This window comes from Nansenia antarctica (assembly GCF_963989245.1).
Source record: "Nansenia antarctica genome assembly, chromosome: 2".
In the NCBI taxonomy this organism is placed as follows: Eukaryota; Metazoa; Chordata; class Actinopteri; order Argentiniformes; family Microstomatidae; genus Nansenia; species Nansenia antarctica.
In genome coordinates this window covers 67,064,641-67,084,733 of record NC_137675.1, presented here as the reverse complement: position 1 = coordinate 67,084,733, position 20,093 = coordinate 67,064,641, and the positions used below count along the sequence as shown (strand labels likewise).

The window sequence follows — 20,093 nt, the reverse complement described above, 5'->3', positions numbered from 1 at the left end:
AGCGCCACCTATGGTCTAATCATGGTCATTCTTTCTGCCATAGTTACTGATGCTCTCTAGTTGCGGCATGCAAATTCATAGACATACATTTTTGGTCAGGGACTTTGAGCAATTTGACCAAAGCCAGGAAAAGAATAAGAAGTATACCACCAATAACAATACTGTTCCTACTACTACGTAGTAGTACTAGGGACACTTATTAGGTGCTATCCAACATCTGTAAAACTCCTCTGTTGTATCCAACCTCTCTGCTATCAAACCAACGTGAATTGCTATTCCAGTCAGTCTCCATCTTCCACCTGTATCTTTTAATAAACATTCTTGCTTAAGAAATTCTCTTGGACCCTTTCAATTTCACAGATGTTTGAAATGTTATTCTCATCTCTCAAAGCAAAAACAGCTTGTCTGATGTTTGGCGTCTTTTAATTCTCTCCCCCTCTCTCTCCACCACCCCTGAGACTCCTGAGGGGCGGCAGCCTGTGGTCTGGAATGATCATTACAGCATGTATTTCTCAGTTGTGTTTGTTTGGAATGATCTACCACATCTGGGAATACACCAAACCCCACAATTGGAAAGGCATGTGTACACTTCAAACTGGGCAGTGTATTATGGGTATCAATAAAGCAATTCACAGTATGATTCCTCAATAATTTATTCAGAAGAACAACATTTTTTTTATCTAAAAGCTTTATACATCACGCAGAGCGTAGCATTATTTGTGAAAGCTGCATATTGCTGAGATATCGTTTATACACAGCATTAGTTATTTTCCAGTTAGTGAAAGCGCCATGATAATAACATTGTCCATGGACACAGAGGCAGTGTAAATGCACCCTGTATCACGTATTTCATCTGGCATGGTCTCTACTCCAGGGGCGACTGAAAGAGGGAGATGACGGGGTCCTCGTGGTTGGTGACCACCAGCACACTGCGGAACTTATCAAAGAGTGTCTTGAGCTGTGAGCGCCTCATGTTCTCATTGTACATGATCTCCTCCAGGTGGTGGTGCCCTCGGAAGTAGTGCAGTAGCCTGGGAGTGAACATCACAACAGAATATCAATAGATTTAAAAGATTCCCTTCTACAAAGTCATTAACTGACTAAATTGACCATGAGGCAGCACTTCTAAGACCCAGTAATCACATTAGTGAGTAATGCACAGTATGCAGCTCAGCATTGACAAAAAGCCTTTTAATTTCCCAAAAGCCAAAGCTGACTTGCTCTAAGATGAGTCACAAGATCCTCCCAGCCCATCTGCCAGGTTGGCTGATGCAGCACAACAGAGAAGGAGAGAGAGAGAGAGAGAGAAACCCTCCTGGGTCCAGTAAAGAGTGGGGCCATACCTGGCGAACATGCGCAGGTCCTCAGGACTCTGTGCTGCTGGGATGCTGAGGATGACCTGCCGTTCATGCTCAGTCAGGCTGGCCAGCAGCGTCTCTGTCATCCTCTTGTTGAGTGGGGAGTCGCCCCCGGGCAGCAGCTCTGCACTGGAGTTATCCATGCTGGGACTAGTCAGGGTCATGTCATCACTGCTGGCTACAAACAGAGAGAGGACACAGGTGGTTATCAATTGAGGAGGAATTGAGAGAGGATGTTGCAATACTTCACAGGGAGTACTATTGACTGCACTGAGGTCATAATTTGTCCAAAATTAACTAATGCCTTGTCAAATAATTGTAACGCCTTAATTTCCCCTCAGGGATCAATAAAGTACCAATCTATAAATCTATAATTCCTCCAAAGAACAAGGAAGCTGGTTGAGGGAGAGCATACTTGGGGAGCCGAAGCTGAGAGCACTGGGCGTGCTGAGGCTCCGACCCCCCACCCGGGGAACCAGGAGGGGCTCATCATCACGCAGACCAGGCTCCTCCTCGCTGGGGGGCACCATCAGGCAGACGTAGGTGTGCAACTGGATCAGCAGGCGGCGCTGGAGCATCCACACCACCATCTGAATGAGCTGGGCCTGGGCGAGGGGAGAGCAAACAAGGTCACAAGAGGCAATAACAAGTGAAGCTGCAGAGCGTCTTTCATCCTCGAACTCAGTCCGTCTGTTTATCACAGGCAAGTTTGGTATGTTTTCCTAACCTCAAGAGATTCCTGTCAAAGGCTCAAAATAGAGCTATGACATAACCTGAGTTCTGATTGTGTTCTCATGAATAATGGACTAATAAGGAGGGACTTGATGTGGCTCTCTGCCTTTTATAATTCATCACCTTCACTTACGGGGCTCTGCAAAATCAGAATGGAAGTGGGAGGCGTGCCCAGGATGTTTCTGCTTCTCAGACATCAGCACTTCTGAAGTAAGTATCAGTTCAATACTGCAGAGATTGTGGAGCCCATCTTAAAGTGAGTGCAGGTGTGCATTTCAGTGTTACTAGTTACACGTCCTTCTAGTAGACCTACCTCCTGCATAGGAGCCTCCAGTGGGTTTCTAAACTCTGACAGAGAGACAGGCAGGGAGAACTTGGCCAGCATGGAGGGCAGATCATGACCTGGAAACTGCTGTGCAAACTGCTCAGCCAATGGAGAGTACCTAGGAGTGAGGAGATGAGCCTGCTTTAACCCATGTATTCTTCAAGACACTTGCATTCCCTATCTGTTCATATTCTGCCAATTACAAATGTTTCAGCAAGAAAGCAACCTTTCAGAGGATATTGTACAGAATGAGATTAATAAACCTTAGAGATGTTCCATAATTCACTCAACAATAAATCACTTGTTCTACAACAGCATGTTTGGATACTGGATTCTGATTGGCTAGCAACAGTGGTAAATATCCCAACAACCTTCAGTTCAGACTGCATTTCCAGTATCAATGCACCTCCCAATCAATCTGATTAAGAACACCTGTGCTGACCTACAATGTAAGTAAGTAAGTAAGTAAAGCTTTATTTATATAGCGCCTTTCATACATGAAATGCAACTCAAAGCGCTTGAACAACGCAATCGTTGATCTTGTTTATGGGACTATATTCTGTGGCGGAAGTATATATGTATTCTGAAATTATTAATGATTGTAAATACATGAATTTAATGTTACAACTGTGTATTTATTTGTTATATTATGTGGTGGCTGTTGTAGAAAAGCAATTTACCATTCGAGGGCGGGGGTTGTGGACTCATTTACCACTGTACAGGGTTTTCACAACCCTGTACCAGTGGTAAATGACTCCACAACCTCCTTCCTCTCATGGTAAATTGCTTCCTGCTTTAATGCAATACAACACCTTTACATAATGTGATAACCATCACTACCAACATATTTTGTTGTAGGTTGAACGCCCAATAGGGAGATCATTTAGCATTCTCAAAGTAGTGCCAAAGTATTGCTCATGACAGCGCTAATGATATGGATGGGCAGCCTAAACCTCTGGTTCATTAGAGTTGTCAACTTTCAGCCCAGCCAGTGGTAATGAGGCATGGCGGGAATGAGAGAGGGGGGTAGGAGGGAGCAGGGGGCAGTTCACTACACAGACACTCACAGGCAGATGTTGGCATGTGGAGACAGCATGTAGACATTGTTCTCACACAGAGGGTAGACTATGATAGCTTTGCCCCAGTACACCAAATGAGCAGCAATCTGGAAGATCTGTAAACAGATATAACAAACCAAAGTTTGAAACTTGCAGTATTGACCACATACAAAGGCTGTTTGATGATGGCAATTACATTGCTTTAGTAAGGAAACACATTCCTCATTTGTTGTTGGTATTAAGAGTTAATATGTATGAGCAACCATTGGTTGTTATATGGGGTGTTATCATACATGTATATTGTCCACTAGATGGCAGTATGACACCTTCAATATTTGCAGTTGGCGTAATCAATATTCCTTATTGTTTGTTGACTACCACTATTTATATCTCATTCGCTTTGGGAGATGCTATTGCAATCAATAACAATGTAGGAATGTAATGTTCTTAAAGTAAAAAAAAAAGTCATGGTTATTCATTTAACAATTAATATCAAAAGTGAGTATATTAGTGCATGTTTACTGAATTGTGTTTAGGGGAAACTGAAAAAACAGAGTATCTTACTGTTATTCAAAAGACTAAGGACTTGCAATTTGTTATATTGCCAATAGGTGCCATTGCAATCTAGAAGTCTGATCCGAGTTGGCACATAGTACAGCTTGTACTTTTGCATGAAAATCGAAATGAAATGAAAAGTGAGACACTGTGAACTTTGAGTGTAATAATGCAAGGACTGTTATAAACCTGTAGTAGGGCCAGATCTGCATCCTGAGCCAGCTGCTGTAGGTTTTTCACTGCCGAGCAGGTTTTGATGAGGCGCACCAGAGCAGGGGAGCAGTCCAGAGGCAGCTGGGCCAGCAGGGCCTTCTCACTGTCCAGCAGCAGCAGAGCATGATACGGTCTGTGGCAAAACAACACACTTACCTTCAGACCATGTCCATCGACTACCACATTCCAAAAGCACTCAATGAACCCTGCACTTACAATACAAAGAACCTTAGTAATCCTTTTATTTCCATCATTAGACTCATATTTCCCTTTGTATACTAAAAATAATACATGTTAGTGCTTTACTATGCTTTATATTTAAATGGACAATGATGGTAAATATAGCAGCAGATACAGTACACTGTATATAGAGAGAGAGTCGATAAAAACACCAAAAGGGGGCACTGTGGCTCACATCATCTCTTGGAGTTGCTCACCAGATGCAGCTAAAACACTCAATAGATTCACATAAAGCTACAGGCTACAATACCTATTAACTCAATTAATTATCTTTTACAGCCAAGTTAGGTTGTATAATCACTGTAAATTAAACTAGTTTCCACAGGACGGTTCTGTTTAACCACAGGACCTAATACACAGTAAATCCATACATTTCTATGTAACCCATACACCAATAGTAACACACACATACACACACCCCCACCTTATGGCTTTAAGACTGCGCTCCAGTGCCTCTGGAGGGATATGGTTGCCCCCGACCCGGTGGATCTTGTGAGGCAGACAGAAGCTCACCTCCAGCCAGTTGTTAATATGGAGCCGAACCACCCCAGTCGTACAAAGGCTAGAAATATAGCACAGACATAAGCACAAGGGAAAATCAACTTACAAAAATACAAAAATGTGATTATTAATATGTTTTCACAAACCTGTCATATGCCTCCTTCAAGTCTCTGGCCAGCTTGCATTTAGGAAGGATTTGTCTGAACGGGGACTGAGGGCTGCCATCCGCTAACAGAAGAAAGACAGGAACATCAAGTCATAACGGTTTCAGTGTTTCCCCTAGTTTTGCTGCCTTGGGGGGGGTGGCATGGACCGTGGCATGGACCCCCCCCCCCCCCCCAGGGGGTAAGACCCTGCGACATACCAGTGTCATGTCCAGGGGGTGTACTTGTACATTAAGCTGCCTCACGCTACGGAGACAGGAGATAGGCTCCTGCCCTATGGGCCATTAGGCTCGAGAATCATCGGCTACTTATGTGGTCTTGACTACCTGTCCACTTTCTCACCTGGTTCTTGCTCTCTCTCTCTCTCTGGTGTGCCAACACCATCCTGCTCTCTCTCATCCATATCAATGTATAACATAATTATAATTGAATATTGGATTGCTGTGGGCAATGCAGTCAGATAATATCATTTTGACATTTTGACTCTCTCACCTGAAAACATTTCCAATCCTTCAATCTACTGTCCATGTACTGTAACTAAATATGTTATTATGGTATTACCATAAAGCCCAATTTTAGCAGAATAAGAAAGATTGTATACCCACTTTATTCATCGTTCATCCATTATTAAAATAATAAAGTGCATCCAGTTAGCTCTTTAGCTGGCAAGTGTGCAAGCAGACTTACTAGCTCATCTCATCACCTCTGAGCTAGCTAGTTCTTTGACACTATTCACACCATGGAACTATAATCAGACACTCTCTAGTAACAATAATACTAATGTTACCAACGAGCCCATGGGCTTGCCACTCGCCAGATTCGGGTTGGGTGCGTTTTAAAAACCCAGATATTTTAGCCTGCTTGTCAGATGTTTGGGGTCTACGTCCGTAATAATTCCTCTTTCATGGGGAGGCGGGGGGTTCCGTTGGGGGGGCGGCCCGCGGCAATTGTAGGGGAAACACTGCAGTTTTATGCATAGAAATGTCTCAATACTTAAGTGTGACCTTGCTTAACTCACTGATAGGGCGTTCACAACCAAGTCTGGAACCGGCCAGCGCGTTCAGACCGAAACTCACTTGGTTCGGAGCCTGAAAAGTTGGTTCGCAGCAGGAACCAGAAAATAGTGGTTCTCAAGCGCGAACCAAAATGTAGAACAGTCACGTCGTCAGTGGGTGTGTCATATTCTAGGCTGCAAAGACCAGCAAGAAGGAAGCAGACAAAATGTAATCTAATCTAAATCTAATCATTAGTGATAAAGTGTATAAAGTGTCTTTTGTTTTGTTTCATAGAAAATTTGGTTTATTTCAGATACTGTAGTGGAAGATATTATCCTCTTTTCCAGTGAAGTAGCTGCCATCTAGTCCATTCCATTTTTGTTTATCCCGCCCCTTCACCACCCATCGTTGATGACGTGGATGGTTCTGGTTACACTGGTGTGAACGCGGGCTCGTTCGCCAGACAGCACCAACGTTCGGAGGTTCCCGAACGCGAACCGGCACGTTTATTTGCGGGTGTGAAAGCCCTATGAGTGGTGAGTTGTTGTTGTTGTGAGCTGTGCATGGTGAGGTGGATGATGGGTGACTCACTCTCGGTCATGGTGGTGACCTCATCCTGCACAGCCAGCATCAGCTTGGCCTCTCTGGTCAGGTACTGACAGCGGCGCTCCTCGTGCTGCAGGGCGATGGCGATGCGCCGAGACAGGTTGTGCATGCAGCTGATGACTGAGGGGTCAGCATTGGCCTATGGGGGGGTGCCAAGAAAGAGATGGAAACGTGTCTCAGTAACAAGTTGATGCAAAGCTACCATTACATTGTCATCAGGCTTATTCAACACTTAAAGAAATCAAAATGATGAGTGACCATGATACATTCACAATGGTATTTGAAGATAGTGGCGATACACAAAGCTATTTTTTGGGGAAAGAAACATGCATATAACATAAGAATACTCTTTCAGTTATGTCGAAGACATTTTCTACAGTGGTGAAAGGGCTGAAAACCACAACATAATTAAATCACTATAGAGAAATTACTTAATAAATACTTTATTATACTATAATCCTAACCCTAACCCTTTATTATTCATTAATTTATGTAAAACATTGCTACAAAACTTGATTTGAATATACTTTCAGATGCTTTTAAGCCACTGTGAGTGATATTATTATTTTCAAATAATGAGATGATAAATATGACTATACTATAATGAGAGTAAAACAACTGTATTATCATCATAAACAAAGCAATAAGGACAGAATACTCCACTGTTTAGGAGACATAAAAAACTATACAAGCCTGTCAAATTGTTGTTTACATTGTGTTGGCCATACATGCAAAAATCACTCAGTGCTTGGAAACTACGTTTTAATTATAATCTATTGTGTGACAATACTGTTATTGTTATACTGTTAAGTATAAAGTATACCAAGTACTGCAAAGAACATATCAAATCAAAACATTGTGAACTGTGAAATACAGACATAATAATTAATATTTTAATTATTATGTTTAGTTATCAATCAATCATGTATCAAAATTCCAAATGAAAACAGTAAAAAAAAAAAAATAGCATTTTCTGCATGGACAATGTACCAGGTCAGGCACATGCCAGGGAGAGAGGAGAGGCTGGGTTGCTAGGCAGACATGGAGAAGAGAACATGACTCTGCACTTTCAGCCCCGTCCCTGTTGTGCAGAGGCAGACTAGGTACCGTGACTCAGCAGTCTGCCAGGCAGAGTTACTCAAGCTCGTATTGCATGGCAAGGGGAGGGTAGTGCCACGCTGGGCAGCATGATTAAGCATATCCACCTACCCCCACCCCTCTCACACAGATAGAAGCCATGCTGGAATGTTATCACCCCCAAAACAACACTCCCTTTCTGAGAAAGCAGTCCTGACCTTGTAACACCCTCATCCACCCCACCGCCCAGCTGACTACATTTAATTAGGTTATCATAAGAAACTGTTCCACCAAACACTATACAACATTTTTGAGTAGCCCTAAATCCATACTATAACACTTAGCTAAGCCCTATTCCTAGCCCTTATTTTAACAGTTACATTGAAATTATAATAATTACATTATATAAGAATTAGGAAATGATTTGGAGTTAAGTTACCCTCAGAGCAAACACAACACTGAACAGGATCATAGTGGGCATCTCCCTCTTTGGTGAAGGGTCTGTCTTGGATACCTGGACAGAAATAAAGCACAGACTGATGAACATAAATGGCTCCTCATACCGTTCAATAAATCATACCACCTGCTAGCATTCAATGAAATGTAAAGCAGCCAGACCACTAAATTAGGACTGGCAAATGACAACACTCGCTGGACTGCATATCTTTAAAAACACAACAGCACTTTTCTAAGTGTCTTAATTAAATGCAGTGTTCAATTACACTTTAAAACTGTATTTTATGACAATAGCTCATACATTTACAATGCTGCTAAAAGAAAGTCCAGATTTCTTTACTCGTATCATTCAAGAGTGCCTTGATCAAGATAACTAAGCCTCACATGTATTTTACTACTTTTTGTGATTACTCAAATGGTGGCTGTTTGCCCTCTTTATTCTCCTTTCATAGTATCTAAAGTCACACAAATGTCTAGCCTATATCTCAGTGCACAGTCATGATGCTGGAGAAGCTCGTCACAAGGGGGCATTCTCCCACAAAGTGACAGAGCAGTTTGCTGACACAGCCCTGGGTCTTTCATAGAATCATACTTTTAAAATAAACAGCAATTTGCAATGAAACTCAAAAGCATACAAACTGAATGGATTATATAATTAATATATAATCATGTTCCATGGGAAGCAACTGACCAATCCATTTTGGCAATATGTTCTCATGTTTATCACTAGCCTAATTGTAATGTCTCAATCTGGTCCAGTGAATTTACAATTATGTCTCTTTATTTTCAACCTATCTACCCTACAGTACTTCTTTTGCTCAGGTTATCCTTGTGAACCATTGAGATAAGAGACACTTCATCCACTAGATGGAGTAAGAGACAAACACACCATCTTGTCCAACAACTGACATCAAGCAAGTCTGAGAATAGAACAAACCTGGTTGCCAGATCACATAGCAAAATAGGAGCATACGCTAAAAGAAAAGCATTGTTGAATGGGAATTTATGCACATGGCAGTGTATTACCTGAATGGTGTGTGGATGCTGGAGGAGGGTTGGATGCCCAACAAAACGCACATTGTCAATCTTCAGCTCAAACTTCTTTCCACACATATCAGATTTGGTGGCCAAGATAGTGGCAAGGATGATGTCAGAAAACCTTTTTTGGGGGGGAGAAAGAAAACAAATCCATAAGTAAAGCAGCAAGTCTGGGCAATGTGGGAGGGGAAGTGGAGGAGAGATACAGGAGAAGTGAGTAAGTGCCAATTATCACCTTGTATTGTTTGATTTAACTTTTTTGTTTTAAAGTTGCACCAACCTAATGTTCAATTGTAGACATATGTATGAGAAGGAGGGTTAGATTAATCAGATTGATCAGCCTGCAACGTGATTAACTGATCAGAGTTTGAAAGGAGCTTGTGTGAATACTCGGAGAGGAGAAACAGTGAATAGGCCCCCGCTGGCAGGAAAGGTGAGGGCACTGTAAAGGGGAGGTGACAGACTCATGCTGGTTTACATAGCTCATGCTGCAGACCGGATCTATCATCATATGAAAGGGATCAAATTAAGCTGTTTTATTCCACCGACGGGTGAAGAGGGGCAAGATTCAAATGTCATGATTTATGGTATTTTATGTACCTGGAATACCTCTATTTTTATACCAAAATGGTGCTTTGCTTTGATAGGGAGTAACATTCTATGGCTAAGATCTTTTGAGCAATTTAGAATCTACTCATTACTGATGTCCCAAGATTCAAATATCATCAGAGATTGAACTTCAATGAAAATGAGATGAATGAAATGAAGAGTCTGCATTGCTGATTTTGCAAGCCTGGATCAAGGTTTAATTGAAATGCAGAATATACAAGATAAGTGAATCATTGGATGTGCAATAATTTGACAGGAATACACATATGTACAAATATATACAGGATATATATATATATATATTATATATATATATATATATATATATATATATATATGCAAGACACAAAACAGGAAGGAAAAGGGTAAATAAAGACAAGAGTGTTTCTAAAAGGAAAAGGTGGTTTAGAATGATTTGGTCTTACCCTGCTACCAACTGTTCATCAGTTAGTGGAGTTTGTTCTCTGAAATGGGAATAGGGCCATAAAAAAAAGAAAAAAGAAAACAAAAGAAAAAATGCTGCAGACAATTGGACATGACAGAAGTGCATGACAGGACATCAAAAGCAAAACTGAACTGGAGTGACTTGATATTGATAAGCATATTGATCTTGCCTTCATAGCAAATCAGACACATCACCAATCCTGATGACTTGATAATAGCAGCTTATCTGATTGGAGGGCAAGTTATTCAAATGCATGCTCATAAATGAAGGAGGTCACCATCACTATGCTCTTATTCCATAACACAACCATCTTGTGGCCACGTAAAAAGCATGTTATTACCACTAAATCTGACCAGTGATTCCTAATACCGTATGTGAATATCACTATTGTAATCAATGTTTAATTACCTCACAAGTCACTCTGAAAATTAAAAGACAATATTTTAAAAGCACAAATGTTAAACATAAGACATGTATGGTTAAAAAGCAAATGTATGCATTTAATTGACATAGAGCTGTTACAAGTAATTTGGTACGAGGCAATTGGTTCAAATCTGGCATTTTAGATAGTTGCCCTTACCCCTTTAGATTGTAAGGTAAATTAGTGTAGTAGTTTGGCTGTGATTTCTGGAACTAGACGCGGGAGGGGGTCCCTACAAAAGCACCTCTCAGTCCTGATTAGTAGTAGTTAATCATTTAGTCCAAATATAACAGTTTGACCCATCTTCAATATGGAACATATTCAAGTTGTTCATAGCAAAAGTAGTAAGGTTAATGGAATGGCCAAATGGCCAAATGTAGATTATGACATGTAGGCCTATTTAGACAATCAAAATAGTTTTAGTGGTTCCAACCCTTATATCCTGACCAATACAGTGCCCTTCATAAGTATTCGAAAGAGGAAGCATTTTGTCTTCTTTTCTATACTCCAACAGTTTGGATTTGAAATCAAACAATTCTCTTCGACATGGGCCAAAGGAGAGATTCTCATATTTAATTAAATGGGGGGTTTCCACATTGGGGTGCACCATTTAGATTTTTTGAAGAAATAAAGTACTTAAATTTAGTCAGAGTTGCACGAAAGGAGGAATGGACACACCAGGAATGGAGCAGTCACTCATTTACTCTTATTTAATTTTTTTGGCCCATATCTTTCTTTACCATCAGCCCCACAGCCTATAGATCGACGGGCCCACCAGGAATTCTCCCGGTGCTCCAGATGGCCAGTCCACTACTGCTGTAACCTGACCAACCCTTTTGAAGATACCTAGGAGTTTGCACCTTGCAGTGACGCCTCTGTAGTTCAGCTGGTGACTTATACTGCGGATGGTAGTCTCATTCACGCCTACCTCCTGAAGGGTGTTGCTGATCTGTGGGACAGTTGTTACTTTTGGTGCCCTGAAATAGGGCTATGGGCTATGTATAAAAATATATATTCTAAATGGTGAGACCAATCTGATTTTTTATTTATTTATTAAAGCTGAGAATCGACTTTAACCTCATAGTAGTTGTTTGATTTCAAATCCAAACTGTTGGAGTATAGAGCTAAAAGAAGACAAAATCCTTCCTCTTTCCAATAATTATGGAGGGTACTGTATACACTATGCAACACCTGTAACCTTCAGCTCATGGACAATCATGATAAAAAATACACAATAAACAGGACACCAACACAACCATGATTGTTGTTCATCAGCATATAAATCGAATCTATATTTAGGTTGACAGACCGTGGTGGCACTACAGTGGATGCATGAATAATGTCGAAAATCTAGTCTGATTTATCCCTACACCTGGGCAACACATCTACGCAATGCTAGCCTATTTTACGAGTCATGCTAATTGGTGTAAGCCCTTGGTTCAGTTCATTCTTTGCTCCCTTGACTGGCTGATATGATTGGCTTCACCATATTGCTTACAAGGGGAGAACATAGGTGTTGTTTTTAGACTAGACCGCACCATGCAACTCAACTCAACTCATGCATTAATGATGTCGAAGTGAGAATATCAACTGGGATGATGGCAGATCATGATGGCCGTTCTATGAGGCCCTCAAGCTGCAAAATAAATTGAGTAGGCTTCTTTTGAGACAATTTATTTAGGTCAGGTCAGGTGCATTTTTTTCAAACTCATGCTATAAGAAGAACATTCATCAATGGAATGTAGCCTATGGGACATGAGTGTAAAGGTTCTTTATTGCCCAATACTGGCGTTGTAGCTCCTAGAATGTGACAGAAACATATAAGACTGACATTAGAAGCAAATTATCCTTTTTTTTCTTACCTTGAATCCCCATCCTGATCCTCAAGAATGTCTCCTGTTGTGTTCAGTGCATATGGGCTGCGTTGTTTTGCTTTAGGGGACAAAAATCATTCGATTTAGAAGACTGTTGTTATAGTATATAACAACATATCCTCAGCTTTTAATGGTTATGTTTCGCTGGTTACGTCATCAGATTTATAGCCGAATGTTGGAGCTATTTGTCACTTGACGTAAAGGGACGGAGGGCAAATTAGGGGAGGGGGAAAGTTCATGGTAAAATGCCTATTTGAGGTTAAAGTGCCGAACTTTAGTCCTTTGGCTTACGGAACTGCTAGCTCCGAACCTGCCATAGAAACAATTGCATTCTAGGCCACGCAACCATCTCTGCATGATGCCGTTACACAGAACTAATATAGCAAACAATCAGTATCCTAGAATAAACTGGACTACTTACTCGTCAGGGATGATGTGCATTCTGCAACTCTTTGAAATGGGTACCGGAAAAGCAGTTTGTTCCCTCGGCTACCAGAACTTACTAAAATAACGCTGATGGGACTAGTCTTTTCGCCACTTCTGTAGTTGCTACTTTGTGATTGTTTATACATTGATTTTCGATCCGCTAGTAACTCTGCAGATGAAGTGGAATGGCTGTACATACTGCAAATAATTGATTGCAATGACGCCAATAAACGTTTGTTGAGTAGCTACATGATGGTGTCAGAGTAGGTAATGTAATGCTTGACCTCGGACTACAGAAAGCCTGCAATGTTGCACACAAGCTACCTCGACGACGATACGAGCTAGCTTCCTGCTAGTACTAGCATTGAAAAAGATGTGCTAGCAAGTACACATCGAGACTTACGTCTGCACCGCTAAAAATCGCAATTAGTCAGCACCTTAGTAATCGGATATGACTTTTCGGCGAACACATCATATGTAGTACTTATTGTAGGTACTAGTGATCTCTATAGACTGACATTCTGCGGACAATCCTTTTTTCGAACATGGTTAGTGTTGTGTGTTACACGAATAATTGCTGTGAGGAAACAGGAAGAGCATCAATGGTTCCACTAGTGTAGGCGTTCATCCTAGGGTCATCCTACCGGAGTCGTGATATCGGTCTACTCCTGTATTTGGAGTGCGTCCTCTATTTACTGAGAAAGTAAAAAATCTTGTTACAGTAATTCTCAAACCCAGCAAAGATTGTAACACGATCTAGGTTAGCCCTCGCTGGAGCTCACGGGGACTCAGTCAGGACAGTAAAATACTAAATTATTGAAATGAAGATCCTACACAGGGAATATATTACTCCACCTATACTAAAAAAGATGGGCCAAACTCTTTCAGATGTGTGCTGGCGTAGTGGCTGTAGTGAAGTAGCTACACGTATCCATGTATTGTGGTAATAGACATATTAAATGTATATATTCATTTATGTCAAATAACCTGTTTACTAGGTGGCAATCCCAAGCGGGAAAAAAGTATACATTTTGTTTGTATTTAAAGCATAAAGTATGCATGTATTGTGTATGTGTATGTACCGTATGTGTAGGCCTATTTCAGAGTTATTTTGGAACCACTATAGTTGTACTTAAATATATTTAAGTCTAAGTACTAGGCTATTTAAAGAGTAATACAAATACTTAAGTGTGTTAAAATGATCCAACTTATTTCATACTTATAATAGATTATTTGAATGAATGAATGAATGAAAGCTTTATTTCGAACATGTGTAAAAAGAAATAGTTATAACATCAAAAGACAAAACAAAAACAAGAAAAAACAAGAAAAAACAAGAAAAAACAAAACAAAACAAAAAACACTATTTACTTAACATGTCCGAAAAGGAGTAGGAAGAAGCATAATCTTATTTAATCCTACCCCTTCTCCAATAATCAGAGATTAATAATTAATAATCTGCAGTTGACTTCAATATTAATATAATATACTTTTTTTAATTAAATCAAATTTATTTACATATTTACATATTTACCAACAATAGAAAACAGATAATGTAAATAAACAAATAATCTTTGAAAACAACTGGTGACTATCAAAGCCCTTCTTCCTCCTCGTACCTGGTGAAAACCATGTTTTTATACCGCTTTTTGAACTGGGTCATGCTTGGACACCGCTTTAGCTCCACACTCAATCCGTTCCACAGCTTCACTCCACATATAGAAATACAAAAACTTTTTAACGTTGTACGTACATAAATATGTTTTAAATTTAACTCCCCCCTCAAATTATAACTCCCATCTCTATCAAAAAACAATTTTTGAATATTCCTAGGGAGTAGGTTGTTATTTGCTTTATACATTATTTGTGCTGTTAGAAGGTGGACCAGATCCGTGAATTTTAATGTTTTTGATTTTAAGAATAATGCATTTGTGTGATCTCTCTGAACCGGAATTATGAATTAACCTTATGGCTCTTTTTTGCAATATTAATAGTGATTATAGTCTACATTTATAAGTGTTGCCCCAAACCTCCGCACAATAATTTAAATATGGTAAAAGCAGTGAGCAGTAGAGAGTGTGGAGTGATTTATGGTCCAGAACGTGTCTTGCCTTACTCAGTACTGAAATGCTTCTTGACAGTTTATTTCGGACATTTTTTATATGAAATGACCAGCTTATTCTATCATCAATTATCACACCAAGAAACTTAATTTCATGAACTCTTTCAATGTCCACACCATCTACAGTACCTGTATCTGTACTTGAGTATTCATTTTATAATTACCAAATAACATGTAGTTAGTTTTGCTTAGGTTTAATGATAATTTGTTTATGTCAAACCATCTTTTTAATTTGCACATTTCTGAAGTAATCATCTCCATTAGCTCCTTTAAATTCCCCCCAGAACAAAAAATATTTGTATCATCTGCGAATAGTACTCATTTTAATGTTTTTGATACCTTGCAAATATCATTTATATAAAGAATAAACAGCTTCGGACCCAATACTGACCCTTGGGGGACGCCACAAGCAATGTCCAAGCATGACGATGAATACTCTCCCAACTTCACAAATTGTTTCCTGTCTCTTAAATAACTTCTCACCCAGTGCAATGCTACCCCCCTGATCCCATACCGTTCCAGTTTATTGATTAATATGTTGTGATTGATTGTGTCGAAAGCTTTTTTAAGATCAATGAATACTCCAACTGCATACTGTTTGTGGTCTATAGCGTTTGTAATTCCCTCGATTGATTCAATTAATGCCAGTGATGTTGAACTGTTTGATCTGAATCCATATTGACTGTCAGAAAGTAATTTATGTTTATCTATGAATTTGTCTAATCTGTTATTGAATAGTTTTTCTAGAATTTTGGAGAATTGTGGAAGTAAAGAAATAGGCCTGTAATTTGTGAAGTGGTGTCTATCCCCAGTTTTATACAGCGGTACAACTTTAGCTATTTTCATTTTGTTAGGAAATGTACTGGTTTGGAACGATAAGTTACAGATATATGTCAGTGGTTCTGAAATCCCCTCAATTACCTTTTTCACAATTTTCATATCAATTTCATTGCAATCACTAGATGTTTTGTATTTACATTTATTAACAATATCTATTATTTCCTTTTCTTCTACTGGTGTAAGGAACATTGAGCTAGGATTCATATCTATAAGGTTGTCATCCCTATCCTCAGATGACAATGGATCAGGATTTTTTTCTGCCAGGTTTGGTCCAACACTTACAAAAAAATTATGAAAGCTATTAACCACATCATGCATATTATCCTTTATAATGTTGTTATCAATAAAATATTGAGGGTAACTCTGTTGTCTAGAACCATTTTTAATAATACTATTTAATATGTCCCATATTCCCTTAATATTGTTTTTGGTAATATTCAATATTTTGCTATAATATTCCTTCCTACATACCCTTATAATATTTGTTAACTTATTTTTATATTTTTTATATTTATTTTCTGTCTCTTTAGTTCTTTGTTTTATGAATTCTCTATAAAGTGTATTTTTCTTTTTACAGGCATTTTGTAGTCCCTTTATGATCCATGGTCGGTCTGTGTATTTTTGTTTTCTGCTATATTGTTTTATTGGACAGTTTTTCCTCATATAATGAAGTGAATATTCTTAAAAATGATTCATATGCATTGTCAGTATCATTTTCTTTATATACAATTTCCCAATGCTGTGCTAGTAAGTCATTCTTTAATGCATTCATGGTTTCCTCTGTCCTCACTCGTCTGTATTTTAGTTTTTCATCTGGCTGATTTCTCTTGTAATTGCAGTCATAGACTGTAAAAACTGGTAGGTGGTCAGTCACTAATATCGTTGATTAATAGACCGCTCACTGTATTGTTTTCAATGTCATTGGTGAATATGTTATCGATTAAAGTGGCACAATGGGGTGTGATTCTGCTGGGTCTGGTGATTTTTGGATATAAACTCATACTGTGCATTGTATTAATAAATTCATCCGTCATTTTGTGCTTGTTTGGATTTAGCAGATCAATGTTGAAATCACCACAGATGAAGATAACTTTTTGATTAGTTTTTGAAAACATTTTTTCTATCCAGTCGTTAAATGCTTCAACACTAGAGCCTGGTGCTCTATATATACAGCTAATTATTACATTTTTCTTTTTTTCTTTACATATTTCAATTGTTATGCATTCTAATACGTTGTCAATCACAGTTGTCATACTTTCTACCACCTTGTAATTCAAGTTATTGTCCACATACAAAGCCACTCCTCCTCCACTCTTATTCTTTCTATTTATACAGTTAACTTCATACCCATCCAGTTCAAAATCCATTCCTTTATCAGCATTGATCCATGTTTCCGAGATGGCAATTATTTTGAATGGTTTTGTGAATTGATTTAAATATTCCTTGATGTAATTAAAGTTGGCATACAGGCTTCTGCTATTGAAATGGATTATTGATAATTTGCTGTCCGTTTTAATGGTCTGGTTGTACTGTTCATCTGTGTAGTAGCTGCAGTTGTCGTTGATGTTGTAGAATAAATTATTCTCCGGATCTATGTCATTTTCCAAGTCTAGTAAATTATGGTCAGTGTATTGAAATGTTCTCAGTTCCAGTTCCCCATGATCAGTAATACTTTGAGTTATGTCATTAGTGTCTCCAGATGTAGATGAATGAGTTAAGTCAGGCAGTGTCATGGTTGTGTGTTGTGAATTCATACCTTACAGTCCGGTTTATGATGATCGTTAGTAATTGTCCAGTTCCTCGATGCTTCTGATGACCAATATTTTGGCTTGCTCCGGCGTACCGTTTAGTTTAATGAAGATTTTGCAGTTTGTGGTCCAGGTATTTTGAATTTTACCCTGTTTTCTCAAGTAGCGTGCCTTTCTGGCGATGTCGCCGTTTCGTTTTGTCAGATGTTCGTTTATGAAGACGTTTTTCCTTTCAGCTTCCTTCCTTGTTTTATCAGTGCAGTTTTGTATTTTCTGTTGGTGAATCTCATGATGATGATTGCCGGATTGTCGCCGTCGTTTCTCCGGGGCAGAGGGTGGCATGCCTCGATGTTGTCACAGTTCACTTCAATCCCCTTGGACTGGAGAAAGGTAGAGCTGTTGTTCCACGGAGCTGACATCCTGCTCACCGGGCTCCCCCCCGTTGTCAGCGCGGTCACCGCCCGAGCGTATGACCGGCGGGGTTTGATGCGGATCCCAGTCACAATCACATCGTTCATCCTGGTGTACTGCTCCAAATCCGCCACTCTGTTCTCCAGGTGCACCAGACGCTGGTCTTTCTCAGCGTTCTGGAGGCGGAGAGCCTTCACCTCCTCCACCAGGTCCAAGATGGCTTTCTGCTGCAGTTTGACAGTGGAAATCTCATCTGTCAAGAAATCCAGTGACTTCTTGATTTCATCGCCTTCTTCGGTTGTCAGTGCTTCTTAGGACCCATGGTTTAGGACAAAATAAACAACAAGCAAAACAACTCTTCAAACCTCCCGCTCCTCTGCTCCTCCGTCCACTCGCGTCACCGCGTCATTTTCCCCATATTAAATGTATATATTCATTTATGTCCAATAACCTGTTTACTAGGTGGCAATCCCAAGCGGAAAAAAAGTATACATTTTGTTTGTATTTAAAGCATAAAGTATGCATGTATTGTGTATGTGTATGTATGTGTAGGCCTATTTCAGAGTTATTTTGGAACCACTATAGTTGTACTTAAATATGTTTAAGTCTAAGTACTAGGCTATTTAAAGAGTAATACAAATACTTAAGTGTGTTAAAATGATCCAACTTATTTCATACTTATAATAGATTATTTGAGACACACATAAGGCCGGTTTCACAGACAGGGCAGACAGATTAAACCAGGACGCTGGATCATGGACGATCATGGACTAATCCTATAGACTAAAAACATCCTCAATGTAGATTTCCCATTGCAAGTGTGATTTATCTATGCTTAAGATTTGTCTGTGAAACCGGCCCCAAGAGTAGGCTATTTCAGAAACGAATAATAGGCTATTCATGTAACTCACCCTGAAGTTGTCGGGGTCCATGTGAAACCTCTCGGAGTGCATCACACTCAGTGCGGAGATCTTCTTGATGTCATCCAGGCTCTGTCCAGTCCCGGCCATTATGACCTCGGCGTTACCAATGATGGCAGCGGAGAGGTTACAAAACGTTCTGAAGTGCCTCGACGAGCTGAAAGGGAGACATGATCAGAAGTCTAAAAGGAAACAACAGGTTTGGATTCACACATTGTATTGGCCTACTTACACGTGCACAACTAATTTCCAACTGCTCAAGTGTCAATGGGCAATACATGATAAATAAAATAAATCCATTACCTGGCCAGAGCCTGGGGTCCGATTTAATCTTCGTTGATATTTCCCCACAGGCTCTTGATGGCTGCCCTCTCAGCATCTGTCCAATTGACCATTTTGACGTTTTTTTTTTTTGTTCCTCAGGTACTCTGGACTAATGTTCTAAGGGATCACTGAACTAATTGTGTCCTGGGATGTCCAATTTATTGACGATCAGTCTTTCCGCCCTGCAGAGAAAGCTAAAATGATTGGATGAATGCTTTGAGGGGGCAAGGTCATCAGTGTGCCATAGATCGGCATTATGCCAAATGTATCCCACCGTGGTCATTCAGTCTTTGTTAAATTCAAATTAATTAAGAAGAAATAAAGACATTTTGAGTTACAGAAAACAATAAGATGTACATGATGCTACAGTATTGAAATAAATGTTCGTTCCTTGTGGTCTTAATTCGTTTTAAATGTGCACCATAGGCTACATTCCAATTTAATATAACATCGTAACTGAATAAAGCAGTAAAAACAAAAACAATTTATATATTTGCCAATGTTACTTTATTAAGAATAGAGCGTGGCTCTGTCTGTCTGTTTTATCTTCAAATTCAGACGGTCCCACCCATTTGATAGCTCCACATTTCATGGTATTTTTTTATGAATCGAAGCGTCAGTTGGTGAAAATTCGT

The 20,093-nt window shown here is 39.5% G+C and overlaps 1 protein-coding gene across 6 annotated transcripts; it reads right to left on the bottom strand.

The window, feature by feature from the left end:
- Nucleotides 1–645: 645 nt before the first annotated feature.
- On the bottom strand, nt 646–19,546 carry nprl3 (NPR3-like, GATOR1 complex subunit). 6 transcript variants are annotated; one of them, XM_080523793.1, is made up of 15 exons: nt 19,438–19,546; nt 19,126–19,291; nt 12,656–12,725; nt 10,353–10,391; nt 9,307–9,439; nt 8,264–8,338; nt 6,733–6,886; nt 5,129–5,210; nt 4,906–5,043; nt 4,218–4,374; nt 3,483–3,589; nt 2,404–2,533; nt 1,774–1,963; nt 1,344–1,536; nt 646–1,031 (listed from the first exon to the last, which is right to left on the bottom strand). In XM_080523793.1, the coding sequence occupies exons 5-15, from the start codon at nt 9,391–9,393 to the stop codon at nt 866–868; spliced, it is 1,479 nt and encodes a 492-aa protein (XP_080379919.1). In that variant the 5' UTR covers nt 9,394–9,439; nt 10,353–10,391; nt 12,656–12,725; nt 19,126–19,291; nt 19,438–19,546; the 3' UTR covers nt 646–865. The 6 variants fall into 6 exon arrangements, with proteins under 6 accessions (XP_080379919.1, XP_080379920.1, XP_080379921.1 ...); XM_080523794.1 differs by lacking the exon at nt 10,353–10,391; XM_080523795.1 differs by lacking the exons at nt 19,126–19,291; nt 19,438–19,546 and adding an exon at nt 17,812–18,488.
- Nucleotides 19,547–20,093: the final 547 nt, after the last annotated feature.

What these genes read in the sequence shown, in the direction of transcription:
- nprl3 (XM_080523791.1), bottom strand. Translation starts at nt 13,290, where the DNA reads ATGTACAGCCATTCCACTTCATCTGCAGAGTTACTAGCGGATCGAAAA. An exon ending in GATCAGGATGGGGATTCAAG is followed by an intron (nt 10,392 to 12,655) that starts GTAAGAAAAAAA and finishes TTCCCATTTCAG; the next exon opens with AGAACAAACTCCACTAACTG. An exon ending in CAGATCTGGCCCTACTACAG is followed by an intron (nt 3,590 to 4,217) that starts GTTTATAACAGT and finishes ATCTGTTTACAG; the next exon opens with ATCTTCCAGATTGCTGCTCA.